Here is a 16,384-nt window from a genome sequence, read left to right as displayed (position 1 = left end):
AATATATCAATAAGAAATTTGAAAGCATCTTTAAAGTTGAAGAGAGTTTTACGAGCTATTTTTAAGAGTGTAAAATTGGGCAATATATCTTTCATTCTTAACAAGGGTTTGTTTGTTTATTTATTTGAGAGCGCAAGAGAGAGCAGGAGCAAGGGAGGGGGGAAGGGCAGAGGGAGAGGGAGAAGCTTCAGGGGAGCCCAAGGCAGGGCTGGATCCTAGGACTCAGGGATCACGACCTGACCCACTGAGCCAGCCAGGCACCCCTAAAGAGGTTTTTGTTTTAACACTTGTTTTGAGTGATGCGAAAGGGGCAGGATACTAGATATACCTGAAAAAAGAAAAGGCAACATTGCTTGAATGATAACCACATTGACTGCTTCCCTTCAGCAATGGAAGAGTAGAGTGGTTGGTAGGTTGTTACTTAGCCTAATGCTGTGGTTAAGAGCATGGATTCAGAAGCCTGATTGCCTGCCATAACATCCCTGTCTAGTGCGGCCTTTGACAATTTACACAACTTGGATGTGCCTCAGTTTTCTCACACGAAACATGGAGAACACTAACACCATCTACTTAATGGAGTTGTTTTGAGGATAAAATGAGCTAATATATGAGCTGTTAAGTGAAAAGCACTGCGGTTGCTGATAGTTTTGAATCCTGGATGGTGAACTGAACGTCCTTCCGAAGAACAAGACAAGAGAGGGTGGGCACGGGCCCCTCTGCACCCCGGTGGAGGCACAGCTGCTTCTGCCTGGGCCGTACACCCGGGGGGGGTGGGGGGGAGACCGAGGCTCAGCGGGGAGGCTGGTGATTAGACAAGGTTCAAGGACATTCCTTGGGAAAAAACCCTTTCCGCCGGGCCACGCCACCTTTCGTCTGGCTGGGAACTGAAGGCAAAGAGGGCTCAGTCCCACGCCTAGACTTTGCGTCCCACTGCGGAGTAGCGGCCTGTAGCTCCCTAAGGCCAGCTGCCCTAAGGGCCGCCCTCACGCCGGTCCACTACCCCTGCCAAGGACTGGTGGACAGCTGTGAGAGGCTTCCCAGAGGAACCCGCATCTCGGCCCGGCGCCCTTCCTTCCGGGCGGGCTGGGAGCCGCGAAGAGACTTGGTAGACACCGACCCTCGTCCAGAACACAAGTATTTCTGTGCGGCACTCTGTGCTGGGCGTTGGGCATGCCCTGATGAATCAGACTGGGCCCAAGTTCCGGGGGCGAGAGCACCACTCGGCAGCCCTACACCCCAACCCAATCCCGGGAAACCCAGGTCTTCCCAACCTTGGGTGGGGACGGGGTGTGGGAGGAGCTTAAACTTTCGCCCTACCCCTCGCCTTCCGGGGCTCACCTCCAAAGCCCCGCCCCTTCGGGGGCGTTCACGACTGCGCCGTAAAGGAGGGAACATTCTTTGCTCCTGAACGGTCCGTCTCTGTCTTTACGACAGACCGTATTCCATCTCGCCAATATGGTGTCCCCCATTTAGGAGGCGGCCGTGGTTTCTACCCAGATGGTCGGGGGCAGTGCTGAGCTCCGGCTGTTGTTTGTGTAGCCCGAAGCTCTGAAAGCTGCAGATAAAGTGCGTTTCTGGTTACGGTTTCAGGAACTCCCCCTTCTCTGAGGGTCGGGAGTTGCCGCTTCCTTCTAGGTCCTGCAAGTTCCTCCTCTGCCCCTGTTTTTTTCCCCGCGCCACCTCCGGACATCCCCAAGTCCCTGACACTCCCAGACTCAAACTATGAGCCTTCGGCAGCTACTGTTGCGCTTGCCCCGTTATCTCGGGGTGTCGGGTTCCCCGCGTCGCTTGTGGTGGTCCCCGTCCCTCGATGCCATCTCCTCGGTGGGCTCCTGGCGTGGTCAGTCCTCCAGGTCCCCGGCCCACTGGAACCAAGTCGTGTCAGATGCGGAGAAGATCGTGGGCTATCCCACGTCCTTCATGAGCCTCCGCTGCCTGCTGAGCGACGAGCTCAGCAACATCGCTATGCAGGTGCGGAAGCTGGTGGGGACTCAGCACCCTCTGCTTACCACGGCCAGGTGAGCTACTCCCTCTCCTCCTGACACACTTCGCACCCACTCGAGTCCTTTTTCCTGGCCGACACTCCCTTCCTGCCTCGCTCATACTGGCTCCAGGCTTATTTCTTTTTACGCATTCTTTTCTTAGCTCTCCTGGACATTTGATGTTGTCTCTTTAGCCCACTTACCTTAACTTTTCTTCCTCCATTTGCTCAGCTGAGCGGCTAAGTGGTTTTCTTTTGAGAAACACCTATACTCTTTTCGCGTTTTTGGTTCTAAAGCGTTCAGGGCGAAATCGAGTAGGGATGTAGGTTTGAGTCACTTTCTAGAAATGGTCTTTTAAAAATGGGATAGATTGATTTCGGTTCCGCACTGTTCCAGTGGTCGCCTCCAGAAAAAAATGGAGAGGGGGAGATATGCTGAAGGTAGACCGTTCTTTCCAACGAATATCGCAGGCTTAAAGTAGGAATCTATCCAGTCAGTAGTCACTATCCTCCTGGGATTTTTATCACTTATTCTGGACTACTACTGTGAAACTTGTCGTTAGGATTTAAGATCACAACTTATGCTTCCAGTAAAAAAATAAAAAAACCTTTATTTGTAAATAATTTCAAGCATACTGAAAAGTTGCAAGAACAAAAATAGTACAAAGAGAACACCTGCATGCCTTTTAATCAGATTCACCTATTCTACACATATATACATACTATTTACATGTATATGTAAAATACACACATTTTTAATGAATCATTTGAGAGTAGATTGCATACATCATGGTCCTTTATGCCTAAATACTTCATCGTGTATTTCCTAAGCATAGGAATATTCTTTATAGTAATCAATTTATTTATTTATTTTTTTTAAAGATTTTATTTATTTATTTGAGAGAGAGAGAATGAGAGAGCACATGAGAGGGGGGAGGGTCAGAGGGCAAAGCAGACTCCCTGCTGAGCAGGGAGCCCAATGCGGGACTCGATCCCGGGACTCCAGGATTATGACCTGAGCCGAAGGCAGTCGCTTAACCAACTGAGCCACCCAGGCGCCCCCAAATGTCATTCAGTGATGAATTCTTGAACAAATGGTGTTGCAGCAATGCAATGAAACCCTGCTCAACAATGAAAATAACTGAACTATTTATTCATACAACAATTTGAATGAATCTGGAAAGAATTATGGTGAACGGAGTAAGTCAATCCACACTACTGGTGGGAATGTAAAAAGCCACTACAGAGTACAGTATGGTGGTTCCTCAGAAAAAATTAAAGAATTACCTTGTGATCCAACAATTTCACTTTTGGGTATTTAGCCCAAAAAATTGAAAGCAGAGTCTGAAAGAGATATCTGTTCACCCATGTTCATGGCAGCATGATTTGCAGTAGCCTAGAGGTGGAAGCAACCCAGATGTCCATCAGTAGGTGAATGGATAAACAAAATATTGTGTACATATAATGGAATATTATTCAGCCTTAAAAAGGAAATTCTGGAACATTATGTTAAGTCAAATGAGCCAACCACAAGAAGACAGATATTATATGATTCCATTGATATGAGGTATCTAGAATAGTCACAATCAGAGAAAGTAAAATGGTGGTTGCCAGGGGCTGAAAGGAGGGGGAAATGGGAAGTTGTCATTTAAAGGGTATAGATTTTCAGTTTTGTAAGATGAAAAAGTTGTGGAGATTGGTTGCACAACATTGTGACTATACTGAACTGTACACTTAAAAATGGTTAAGATGGTAAATTTTATGTGTGTTTTACCACAAAGAAAAAGTCAATCTCAGAAGTTTATATATTGTTGGAAAGGAAGAATTTCCTCTGCCCTTCAAGGTCCTTCTAGCTGGACTAAGAATCAAAATGACATGAGGCAGATTAACAAGAGAAGATCAAATTTAATAGCATATGTATGGGGAATCCACATAGACATGAAATTCCAAAGAAATGAAGCATGGAGAGGGGTGGGGGTCTGAATATTTCTAAGGGGGAGAAAGATAATGATTAGCACTAAGGTGAAAGGAGATGTTTGGAAAACAAATGTTGCCCTATTATATTCAGATAAGTTTCTTAGGTAAAGAGGAATCTCTGTTAATAGCTCTCTTCCTGGTATGAGCATGCAGTTGAGGGGGAGGTAAAGAGTTTTCCCTTGATCTGCTGGGTTTCGATTGCTTTTAACTCAAAATAATGTTCATGCCAAAGTAGCCAATCTTGGGACAGCCTGCCCTTGGCCCCTACAATATCATATGATTCCATTTATACAACATTCTCAAAGTGACAAAACTATGGAGATGAAGAACAGATTAATGCTTGCTAGAGTCAGGGACACTGTGGGGAGCCAGGAGGGTGTAAATACAAAGAGGTATTTTGTGGTGATGGAATATTTCAGTATCTTGATTTTGATAGCGGTTACATGAATCTATACATAAGATAAAGGTGCTTAGAACTATGTACACCTATACATACAAATGAATACAGGCTAAGAAAAATGCTGAAAATGGAATAAGGCTGTAGTTTGGTTTTTTTAAGATTTATTTATTTATTTGAGAGAGAGAGAGCAGGGAGATGGGGCATAGGGAGAGAATCCAAGCAGACTCCATGCTGAGCGCAGAGCCCAATGTGGGGCTCGATCTCACAGTCTATGAGATCATGACCTGAGCCAAAACCAAGTCATTCACTTAACTGACTGAGCCACCCAGGCTCCCTAGGTCTGTAGTTTTGTTAACACTAATGTACCAGTATTAATTTTTGGTTTTCATACTGTATTACAGCTGAATACTGAGGAAAGCCAGATGAAGGATACGTAGACGCTATACTATTTTTGAACTTTCTGTGAGTCTGTAATTATTCCATTATTTTAAAAAGTTGAAAAGAGTCACTTTGAATTGAGAGAGAGAATGAATAAGTGAATGAACCAACCAACAGTAGGCCTGGGAGAGAGGAGACCTGCATGTTCTAGTTTTCTCTCTGTCAGTAGGTAACATTATGACCCTAGACAAGTTATTCCATGTTTTCTGGGCTTTAGTTTCTTAAGCAATGAAGTAAGGAGTTTGAATAAATGATTTCCAAAGGTGCTGCCATTTCTAGACTAGTATAGAAATTAGTGTTGTAATTGAATATGGCAGGTAAGGGAGCTAATGTCGTTTCTCAAACAGGGAGTGAGCAGATTGGATGCAATGTGGTAACACAAATCTATAGTCCTTTTCCTACTATTTAAAAATCCTAAAGGCTCAGAAAACAGAATGTTTTTTCAGGCTCATAAATCTGACCTGAGCTGATGTGAGATTATTTACAGTCTTTCTGTATTCCACTTTATGTGAATATTCATGCATTTTGCTGCAGAAATATTCATGTGTTTGATTACAGGTTGCTGTCCCAGATCCTGCTGGAGCACTGGGTAAATGCACTTTCCTAAAATTAGAAAAATTTTGAATTGGTTTCAGGGACTTGGGATGAGGGATTGCGGACCTGTCCAAGCTGGACAGTGGGCTGTAGGATGGAGTAGAAGCCCAGGTATGCGATGTAGATTGGTAATGTGGTGGAGGTTGAAAGTAGCAACAGTGCATCAAACCCTCACTTCTTCACAACTTGTACCCTATGGTTCATTATTATCTTGCTGATTAAATGTGATTATCCACTTGTGCAAAATATATATTTTTTATTTTTAATCATTTAAATTTCTGTATAAATCATTACAGATCTCCCCTACTATCTGAAAGTAGAGCATTCCTATGAAACCTTCCATAAGCCAAAATGGCATCAAGCAAAAGAAGCAATTACCATTAATTTATATGGAAAATTTTTTGAGTATTCCCAGACCCAAAAAATAATCTCCCTTAGGCTTTTTTGATATCTTACGACACGTCTTGCTAACAAATGCACAAAATAAATCGAGATAAAGCACAGATGCTCACAGACACAGTTCAAAGCCACGGCACCTTGATGCTGAGCTGGTGAGTGTAGTTCCCAGGGAGGGAGCTTGGCGGTACCACTCTCACTGCTCAGGGTGCACACTGCCTCCATAACGGCTCACTGCAAAACAAACTCTGAACGCTAGTTTTGCTTTTTGCCTTTTTTCATAAAAGTGAAAATCCTCTTTGTATTTCTTTTGGTTAGTGAAAATGTACTAACGTATGTCTTTTGTAAAGCAAAGTGCCTTTAACGTGAACTTTTGAAAGGCAGGGGATACCTGTATTACTTCGTTTGAAGTACTTTTAGTTTTATATATACCTACTGTCAAGAACTTAAATGCTCTTAATAATCAAATGGAGGATACTTTATTGTTTCTAAGGTAATGATATACTTTTTTCATACAGAATTAAATTTTTGTTGTTTATACACAGTTGATTTCACTGAGCAATATGGCCTTATTTGTTTTCATTGATTACTGTTGACACATTTGGCTTTTAGGATTAAATTTTTGTTTAAATACTCTGTCTTTTTACTTTTGTCTTGATCTCTATTGCACATTTAGATAGATAGGATTAATTTAGTATGCAATTAGTGGAGGCAGATTATGACATTTCATCTCTCTCTAAGGGGATGTTGATTCCTTAGCAGAGACTTTTTGTTCCTAACTGAGTTCACTACAGTTACTTGGCTACCTATAAAACCTTACTAGTCTTTTCTGCATTTTAAAATTCTTCAGAGATCTTTGAATTTATCATTAGAAATTTAATTTTAGTCTCTTCCATGTTTATAAAAGACCCTTTCTAGATTCAGTTCTGTAATTACTGACTGAAAACCTGCATTACTTATGAAGGACTTTTTTTTTTTTGGATGACTAGGAGAAAATTAAAAATTTTAATTCATTCCACAAATATTTGAGGTGCTCTTGGCATGGAATGTACAAACAAGAATAAGACACAGTTGCTTCCCTTCAGGAATTCATCAGAGACGGTATAGTGAGCATGAGCTCTAGAATCAGACTGTTTAGATTTATATCCTGTCTCTACCACTACCAAGCTATGTGATCTCAGGTGATTTCCTTAACCTCTTTGTGTTTTAGTTTCCTCATTTGTAAAATGAGGATAATAATAGTACCTATATTTTAGGGTTTTATGAAGATTAAATGGGTAAATATAGGTAAAGTGCTTAGAACAGTATCTGGCACATAGAAAGTATCCAAATGTTAGCAATTTTCATTATTGAAATTCATTTTAGTGGGGAGATGTGCTAATAGTGAGAGTACTTTGGGATAAATGCTATAGTATGTGTGAACAATATGCTGTAGAGACAGAGGGATCAAACAAATCTCTACAGAAAATGGAAGACTTTTACAAAGATGAAATGACCTAAGAGTTGGGTCATGTTGGATGAAAAGGAAATGACCAAGGCGGGAAAATAAATTAAAGCAGAAGAAGTTGCTTAGCCAGGGGTAGGGAAGTTAGTAGTTTGGTGTGGGCTGAACGTGGGATGGGATGAGACAAAAAGGATAGGTTGAACATATATGTCTGCTTCTGCCAAGACAGAGTAACCAATGCTAAACTTTACCTTCCACTGTAAACATATAGAAAACTGGACCAAAAATATGAAACAATTGTATTCTTGGAGTACGAGGCAGTACAGGATTGTGATTTCTATGAAAGGGAAAACCAATGAGGTGAAAACTTTCACTCTGGCTTTGTGCTGGGAGGTATTTTCCAAATAGCAACACAGAGAAGGGAACTCAAGCAGAGGATGGTGATATTGGTGAATTTGAGACAGATCAGATTTTGGGGAAGTGAATGCAGCTGGAAATTGTGGGGCAGAATACAGAAGAGGAGGGAGTATATAGAGAAAGGTTCCAGAAATCTGAGGTGCCCACTTGAGTCTATTGTTGAAGTATAAACAGCACATGCATAGGGTGAAAATCCATGAGGCTGGGGAGCTATAAGCTGTACAGTCCTCAGAGTTCTCACAGAACTGGGAGGCATTTGAGTTCTAACTGGACATTATGGAAAGACTTTGTTGAATAGCCGGGCACTCAGTGGAGACCCCAGACAATTATGCCTTAGTAATAGGGATAAACCAATTTTAGAGTCCAGCCTGCTCTAGAACCTCCCTAACAAAGCTAAATAGCAAGTCTCAAAAAGATCAAGCCGTCCCAAAAGTAATTGAACTGCCAGCCAAATCACACCAAAACTCTTAAAAGGAAGACTATAAAATCCAGACACTCAACAGCACAATGTAACAATATCCAATATCCAATTAAAACTTACAGGACATTTCAAGAAGCAGGAAAATATGACACATACCAGGAGAAAAATCAGTCAGTAGAAACAGATCCATAAGACACAGATGATGGAATCAGCAAAGACTTATTATAAATATGCTCAAGTTTTTATTTTTATTTGTTTTAACTTTAAAAACATTTTTTAATTTAAATTCAATTAACATACAATGTATTATTGGTTTCAGAGGTACAGGTCTGTGATTCATCAGTCTTATATAATACCCAGTGCTTGTTACATCACATGCCGTCTTTAATGTAGATCACCCAGTTATCCCATCCCACCATCCCACTCCCCTCTAGCAACCCTCAGTTTGTTTCCTATGATTAAGAATCTCTTATGGTTTCTCTCCGTCTCTGGTTTTATCTTGTTTTATTTTCTCCTCTCTTCCCCTATGACCCTCTGTTTTGTTTCTTAAATTCCACATATCAGTGAGATCATATGATAATTGTCTTTCTCTGGATTGACTTGTTTTGCTTAGCATAATACCCTCTAGTTCCACCCACGTTGTTGCAGGTGGCAAGATTTCTTTTTTTATGGCTGTGTTAATATTCCATTGTATATATATAACCACATCTTCTTTACCCATCTGTTGATGAACATCTGGGCTCTTTCCATAGTTTGGCTATAGTGGACATTGCTGCTATAAACACTGGGGTGCAGGTGCCTCTTTGAATCACTACATTTGTATCTTTGGGGTAAATACCTGTAGTGCAATTGCTGGGTCATAGGGTAGCTCTATTTTCAACTTTTTGAGGAACCTCCATACTGTTTTCCAGAGTGGCTGCACCAGCTTGCATTCCCACCAACAGTGTAGGAGGGTTCCTGTGCTCAAGTTTTTAAAAGAAAACATGAATAATGATAGAAGTGATAGAAAAAATATATACCAAGAGTAATATCTGTAACTGAAAGTTCAGTATGTAAAAGGAAAAAAATTATCTGGATTGGCTGAACAGCAGATTAGACCCTAAAAAGAAAAGATAAGTGAACTGAAGCCATAGCAATAGGTACCCTTTTCAATCTGATATAGAGGGGCACCTGGGTGGCTCAGTCGTTGGGCGTCTGCCTTCTGCTCAGGTCATGATCCCAGGGTCCTGGGATCGAGCCCTGCATGGGGCTCCCTGCTCCACGGGAAGCCTGCTTCTCCCTCTCCCACTGCCCCCCGCTTGCATTCCCTCTCCCTCGCTGTGTCTCTTTCTGTCAAATAAATAAATAAAATCTTTTAAAAAAAATTCCATGAAAAATAATACCTAATATTCTTAATAGTGAAAGACTGAATGTTTTCTAGGACAAGACTCAAGGAGATTCTCCTTATCTCTTCTGTTTAAAATTTTACCAGAAGTTCTAGCCAGTCAAGAAAAATAATTTAAAGGCATATTGGATTAGAAAAGAAAAGCAAGTCTTAATTACTAAATTACATCACATGCTAAGAAATCCCTAAGAATTTACAAAAAAGCTACTAGAATTGATAAGTGAGTATAGCAAGCATAAAGCATATAATGTCAAAATATACAAACCAATTGTGTTTGCTTATGTCAGCAATGAACAGTTGGAAAATGGATTTGCAAAATGTTTGCAATAGTATCAAAAACATGAAATGCTGAGGGATAAATTTTAACAAAATATATACAAAGTCTGTACACTGAGAGCTATAAAACACTGATGAGGAAATCAAAGATGACCTAAATATACCCTGTTCATGGATTGGAAGAGTTAATACTATTAAAATGTCAGTTCTTCCCAAATTCATCTGTAGATTTAGCATAATCCCAATCAAAATTTCTACAGATGATTTTTTGTCAAAATTGATAAGCTGATTCTAAAATTAATCTGTGATTGCAAAGATCCACAATAGCTAAAACAATTTTGAAAAATAACCCTGTAATGCTAGCATTACATGATTTTAAAACTTCCTAGATAGCTATAATAAGCAAAACTGTGAGGGATTGGTATACAGACAGACGTATACATCACTATAACTGAATATAGTTCTGAAATGGACCCACATGTATATATGGTAATCCATATTTTGAACAAGGTAGCAAGGCAGTTCAGTGGGCAAAGGATAGTATTTCAACAAATGGTGCTGGGGCAAAAATCTCATGCTATAAAGAACAGTGACCCTGAAATGGATCCTATACCTAAACGTGAAAGCTAAAATTTGAAAATTCTAAAAGAAAATACAGTAAAAAAATTGTGACTTTGAAGTAAGCAGAGAATTTTTAGAAAGCATGAAGTGTAAAAGAAAAAATTATAAAAGAAAAACTACAGTTCATTGAAATTTAAAACTGCACTTTTAAAAATGCTGTTAAGAAAATAAAATGCCAATGGGGCACTTGGGTGGCTTAGTTGTTGAGCATCCAACTCTTGATTTAGGCTCAGGTCATGATCTCATGGGTTGTGGGCTCGAGCCCCTCCTTGGGCTCCACGCTCAGTGGGAAGTCTGCTTGAAGACACTCTCCCTCTGCCCCTCCTCTTGCTCTTGCGCGTGCGTGTTCTCTCCCTCTCAAATGATAGATAGATAGATAGATAGATAGATAGATAAATAGATAGATAGATAGATAGAAAAGAAAACAGCAAGCCACAGAGTGGGAGAAAATATACACATGTCTGACAAAGGGCTGGAACATACAAAGAAGTCTTACAACTCAAGAGGACAACCAGTTCAAAAATTGGAAAAGATTTGGACATTTTACAAAAGAAGTTACCTAGCCAATTAGTACGTGAAAACATGCTTAACATCATTAGTCATTTGAAAATGCAAAGTAAAACCAGAATGAGATGTCACTGCATACAAACAAGAACGGCTAACTTTAGGAAGTCTGAGCATAATAAATGTTGGTGAGAATGTGGAACAGCTGGAACTGTCCTGTACTGCTAATGGGACTGTAAAATGGTACAACCACTGTGAAGAACTATTTGGTCTTTTTTTAAAAAAGTTAAGTGTACCCCTTGTACCTTATAATTCAGCAATCCCACTCCTGGGTATTGAAATGGTAGAGAATGGAAACAAATGTGCAGTCAGAGATTTCAACACAATTATTCAGAGCAGTTTTATTTACTGTAGCCATAAACCAGAAACAATCTAAATGTCTAAGGTGAGTGGAATGTCCTTCAGAAAGAAAAATGAATTGATTAATGAGTCACTCAGTAACATGGATGGATCTCAAGAACACTATGCTGAGTGAAAGAAGCCAGGTACAAAGGAGTGCATACTGTATGATTTCATTTACATGGAAAATCTAGAATAGGTAAAATTACAGTGACAGGAAGCATCTACTTTGGTTGTTTGCTTGGGGCCATAAAGGGGAACAAAGGAAATTTTAGGTTGCTAGAAATGTATCATATCTTTATTGTGGTGGTGGTTACGTAGGTGTATACATTTGGCAAAACATTTTACTGTACACTTAAAAAGGATACGTTTTATTGTTAGTGAATGTTATCAAATGTGTCATTTTTATTGCTAAAGGGTGTTCCTTTGCATGGATATAAGCAATTTGTTTATCTGTTCACCTTAAATGAACATTTTGATTGTTTCTGGCTTTTGGCTACTGTAAATAAAGCTGCTGTGAATTAAAGTTGTTTTAAAAATAAAAGAAAGGAAAAGCAGCTAGATTTTGAGGAGCTTCTTTATGTAGTGTTAAGATCTAATTTTATTTTGAGGTCATCGGAGACCACTAAGGTTAAGCAGTAGAGAAGACTGGAATAGATATGTCTTTTGAAAGCTGACTTTTGCAGCTGTGAAGGTTGTGGGTTGCAGAAAAGAAAAACTGGAGGCAGGAAGACCTGGGAGAAGCTTGCTATAATCTCTTCATTTCTCCCCCTGCCCAGCTTTATTGAGGTGAATGGTCAAGTAAAATTATATATATTGAAAGTGTACAGCATGATTATTTGATATATGTATACATTGTGGAATGATTACCTCACACAGTTACCTTTGTGTGTGCGCCGATGTGTGTGGTAAGAATGCTCAAGATCTGCTCTCATAGATTTCAAGTATCCAACAAAGTGTTATTAACTAGAGTCACCATGCTGTACATTAGATCCTCAGTATTTATTTTCTTATAACTGAAAGCTTATACCCTTTGACCAGCATCTCCCCATTTTTCCTACCCCCCAGTACCTGGTAATCATCATTCTACTGTCTTTTTATGTGGGTTGAGTTTGACACCCCCCCCTTTTCCCCCTTTTTTTCAGATTCCACTTCTCATAAGTGAGATCATACAGTATTTGTCTTTCTCTGTCTGGCTTATTTTATTTAGCATAATGTCCTCTGGGTTCATCCATGTTTTTGCAAATGGCAGGATTTCCTTCTTTCTCATGATTGAATAATATTCCACTGTGTGTGTGTGTATTTGTATATCACATATTCATTATCATTTATCAGTCGATGAATTGTTCCCATATCTTGGCTTAAGTTGTTCCCATATCTTGGCTATCATGAATAATACTGAACATGGGAGTGTAAATAATACTTCAAGGCAATGTTTTCATTTCCTTCAGATAGATACCTAGAATTGGGATTTCTGGATCTTGTGATAGTTTTATTTTTAATTTTTTCAGGACCCTCCATATTGTTTTCCATAATGGCTGTACCAATTTACATTCCCATCAATAGTGCACAAGAGTTTCCTTTTCTCCTCATTCTCGCCAACACTTACTATCTCTTGTCTTTCATTAAAAGTCATCCTAACAGGTGTGAAGTGATATCTCATTGTAGTTTTGACTTACATTTCCCTAATGATTAGTGTTGAACACCTTTTCATGTACTTGATCGCCATCTCTGTTTTCTTTGGAAAAATGTCTTTTCAGGTCCTCTGCCCATATTTTCATTGGATTATTATTGTTATTATGATTTTGCTATTGAGATATATGTTTTGCAAATATTTTCTCCCATTCTGTAGTTATCTTTTCATTGTGTTGATTGTTTCCTTTGCTGTACAGAAGCTTTCAGTTTGATGTAGTATTACTTGTTTATTTTTTGTTTTGTTGCCTTTGTTTTTAGTGTCATATTCAACAAATCATTCCTAAGACCAATGTCAAGGAGTTTTTCTTTATTTTCTTTTGGAGTTTTACAGTTTCAGGTGTTACATATAAGTCTAAAATCTGCTTCAAGTTCATTTTTGTGAATGGTGTAAGATAGGGGTCCAGTTTCATTCTTCCATTCATTTCTTCTTTCAGCAGCTGGTCAAGTGTGTCCCCTAGTGGCCAGGTACTGTGCTTATTACCAGGGGATTCAAAGAACACAAGGCACTGAACCACATCTCCCCTACCCCTCAAAATTTATACTCAAATAAGGGAAATAGATGCATAAAACAATAAGTGTAATAAAATGCTACACATGTTGGACAAAGTATTTTCAAATAAAATGAAGACACAAAGAATAGAGGGGTCCACTAGGCAGGGGGCTAATGAATCAAGAATGCTCAATGAAATGACTTGAATTAAATATTGAAAATTGAGAAGATGTTCTTGGTGATAAAGGAATGATGAGGGTAGGGTATACACTTGGGCACTGGTGGTGGAGGTGAATTATAAAAAATGGATTTAAGGTACATTTGCAAAGTGGAGTTGACAGGACTTGGTAATTTTGAGATTAAGAGAACAGAGTTGAAGTCAGCTGAATAATTGAGTATGTTGAGATACCATTAATTGGTACCTCCTGGCACCTCCTGGCACACAGGAGGAGAAGCATGTTTGGGTACAGAGTATAGGGGGAAATTTTGTAGATTTATTGAACTTGAAGTGTTTGTGGCATGTGGAGATGTCCAAAATGCTTTTAGAATGGATCCAGTGCTCCTAACGGAAGTAGACACGAGCTAGAGTTGGAGGGTAAGATTTGAAGCCATAGGGATTTATGATCTTTTAGGAAGGGGTATAGAATAATGTTAGTGTTGTTTGGTTGCAAAGAAAGAAATTGATTTTGGATTACTTAAGCAAATATAAGAAATTTATTGGAAGGACACTAGATGGATCACAGTTTCAAAGGGGGAGTTAAAAAAATCAGGCCTTAGGAAGAATGGAAACTGGGGGAGCTCTTAAGGGTTATCAGAAGCATGAATTTAGGGACAATTTCTCTGCACTGTTGCACTGTTCTCTGCATTGACAGCACTGTGGTCAGGAAGTTTTGGCTCTGGCTGCCTTTTATCCTCATATGGCTCCTTAAAGCTCAAATTCCTGTGAGGGAGGATTAATTTGGCCTTTCTTTCATCTTATAACTATTGTAGATAGTTTCTTTACTGGCAAACTGTGTACTGTTAGTAGCCCTGCCTGGGTCATTGGCCTCTCCTTTAGTCAGTTAGGGGCTAACTACTGTATTTCAGACCAGCTCAGACCTCATAGAATAAGGGAAAGGAATTTCCTTAAAGGAAAGTGAAGTGTTATGAGACAAAGGGAGAATAGGTTCTGGGCAGGACACCCCCCTTAATCCTGAGCTTAGTGGCCACCTGAAGCCATAGGTGCAGGTTGAAGGGTAGGTGGCATGTAGCAGGGTACAGTTCACTCTTAGGGAGTATAAATGATCTGATAGGCAATGTAATTGTGCCTTCAGATCCCATTTGGGCCTGCACTTGTTTTTCTTGATGATGGCCTGCTGGAATTGAGAATTAAATGCATCCAATAACGATTAATGTTGAGGTACTAGATTGCATGGTCATATTATATTGTTCTGTTCAGTTTTCACCAGTCTACTAGGAAAAAGCCAGGAGCTTTTTCTCAAAAGGAAATAGTTACTTCATTTGCTTGCTGAAAGGGCCATGGCCTTGTTCCAAAACTGTGGGGGGCTGTGATGTATTAATTGGGGCTTTTTTACTGGTTCAACACAACATTACTGTAGGTGGAGGCATCTTTTGACTTGTCTATACAGTCATAAAGTTGTGGGGGGAGGAGGGTGGTGTGTACACCTGTTATTCAAGCAAGGGGTTCCCCACCCAGAACTTGTTACCCTTTTGTCTTTGTCTCATATCAACATCTCACCTTTCCTTTAGAAATTTGAGAAATTTCCCCTAGAAATGCAGTGATTTTGACAAGGAAATCGAATTCATTCAGCTTCTACTTTGTACTTTTTACTGTAATATTCCTCCCTCCTGAGCCAGGGAGCCACTGTGGGAGTCTGTCAGGTTGTGGGAATATCTGAAAAGTAGGATGTGTTTGGGTCTCACAGTGACTACTCTGAGAAGAGGCTGAGTTAGAACTCCATCTCTCTGCGTGACTCATAAATCGTCAGTCTGACTCGTGGACCAGTGGTATTCTTAATTCCTAAGAATTAATGTTAACTCAGAGCTAGTAGGTAATCATCCTCAAGGGCATTGGGTATTTCCCTTTCACCAGCTCATGATTACCTGGGTAAATGGCTAGAGATCCATTTGGGAAAAAAATCTTCCATAAGGGAATTGGCCTCCAATTCATTCAACAACTGTGGGTCTTGGATTTGGGCCAGAGGTCATGACTCTCGAGTGTCTCACATGGGTCTCTGTTCACTAGATATAGAGTTGTTTGCTTGTTTGTTTAAATCAAAACAGATCTTAGTGGGATGGCACTTAATTTGAATTCTTGGGTCTGACTTATGAAATATAGACAGGGATTTCTGCCTATCACAACAAAGCCTGAGATTACCTAATATTACCCTGCCGCCTGTTAGGATCACCATGTCCACTGTGCTTCTGGCAGTTAACAGCTACCACCCGGACCCACCCAACCTTCCCTGAGCTGCTCCCATCACTTTCTGAGTTTAGGGAGTCCATGTCAGTTGTAGTTCTTCCACCCAAATCCTTAGCCCTAGCAAGAGCCATTCGAGCGGTTAGTAATGATTGTAGTGGGCCCCTCACCAATCCTTTTCTGGTGTCAAGAGTGAAGGGAGAATCTTCCGGGCCCCGTTCGGAGACACAGTAAGAGCACTATGTTATATGAATAAAAGTTTATAGTTTGAATAGAGAAAAGTGGTGAGAGAATAACGTCTTTACACCATGGGCTTCCCTTTTTCCAAAGAACCTACCAGGACCATCAAGAACCGTTTTCATATTGGGAATTGCAGCTTAGTTTTGGTCAAGTACCATCATCTGTCATAGTAAATTAATGACAATTTGACTAAGTTTTGTACTCAATTTGTAATTTTATTTATTTTAGTTATATAAGAACTATAACCATACAGTGTTTATAATTTTTATATTTATACATCTATAAATA

At 39.9% G+C, this 16,384-nt stretch overlaps 1 protein-coding gene across 7 annotated transcripts in view; it reads left to right on the top strand.

Moving 5' to 3' along the window:
- The first annotated feature begins 1,425 nt into the window (after positions 1–1,425).
- PDSS2 (decaprenyl diphosphate synthase subunit 2) overlaps positions 1,426–16,384 on the top strand; it is a 269,730-nt gene continuing 254,771 nt past the window's right edge. For 5 of the 7 annotated variants that reach the window (XM_081828740.1, XM_081828742.1, XM_081828738.1 and 2 more), the window contains exon 1: positions 1,429–2,018. In XM_081828740.1, coding sequence (XP_081684866.1) covers positions 1,723–2,018 — 296 coding nt within the window. In that variant the 5' untranslated portion in view covers positions 1,429–1,722. Of the gene's footprint in view, positions 2,019–16,384 lie in introns of all 7 variants that reach the window. The other 2 variants (XM_081828743.1, XM_081828739.1) reach the window with 2 other exon arrangements.

The sequence above is a fragment of the Leptonychotes weddellii genome, chromosome 8, assembly GCF_054177405.1.
Source record: "Leptonychotes weddellii isolate Sample4059 chromosome 8, ASM5417740v2, whole genome shotgun sequence".
NCBI lineage: Eukaryota > Metazoa > Chordata > Mammalia > Carnivora > Phocidae > Leptonychotes > Leptonychotes weddellii.
This window is presented reverse-complemented; position numbering and strand designations above follow the sequence as displayed.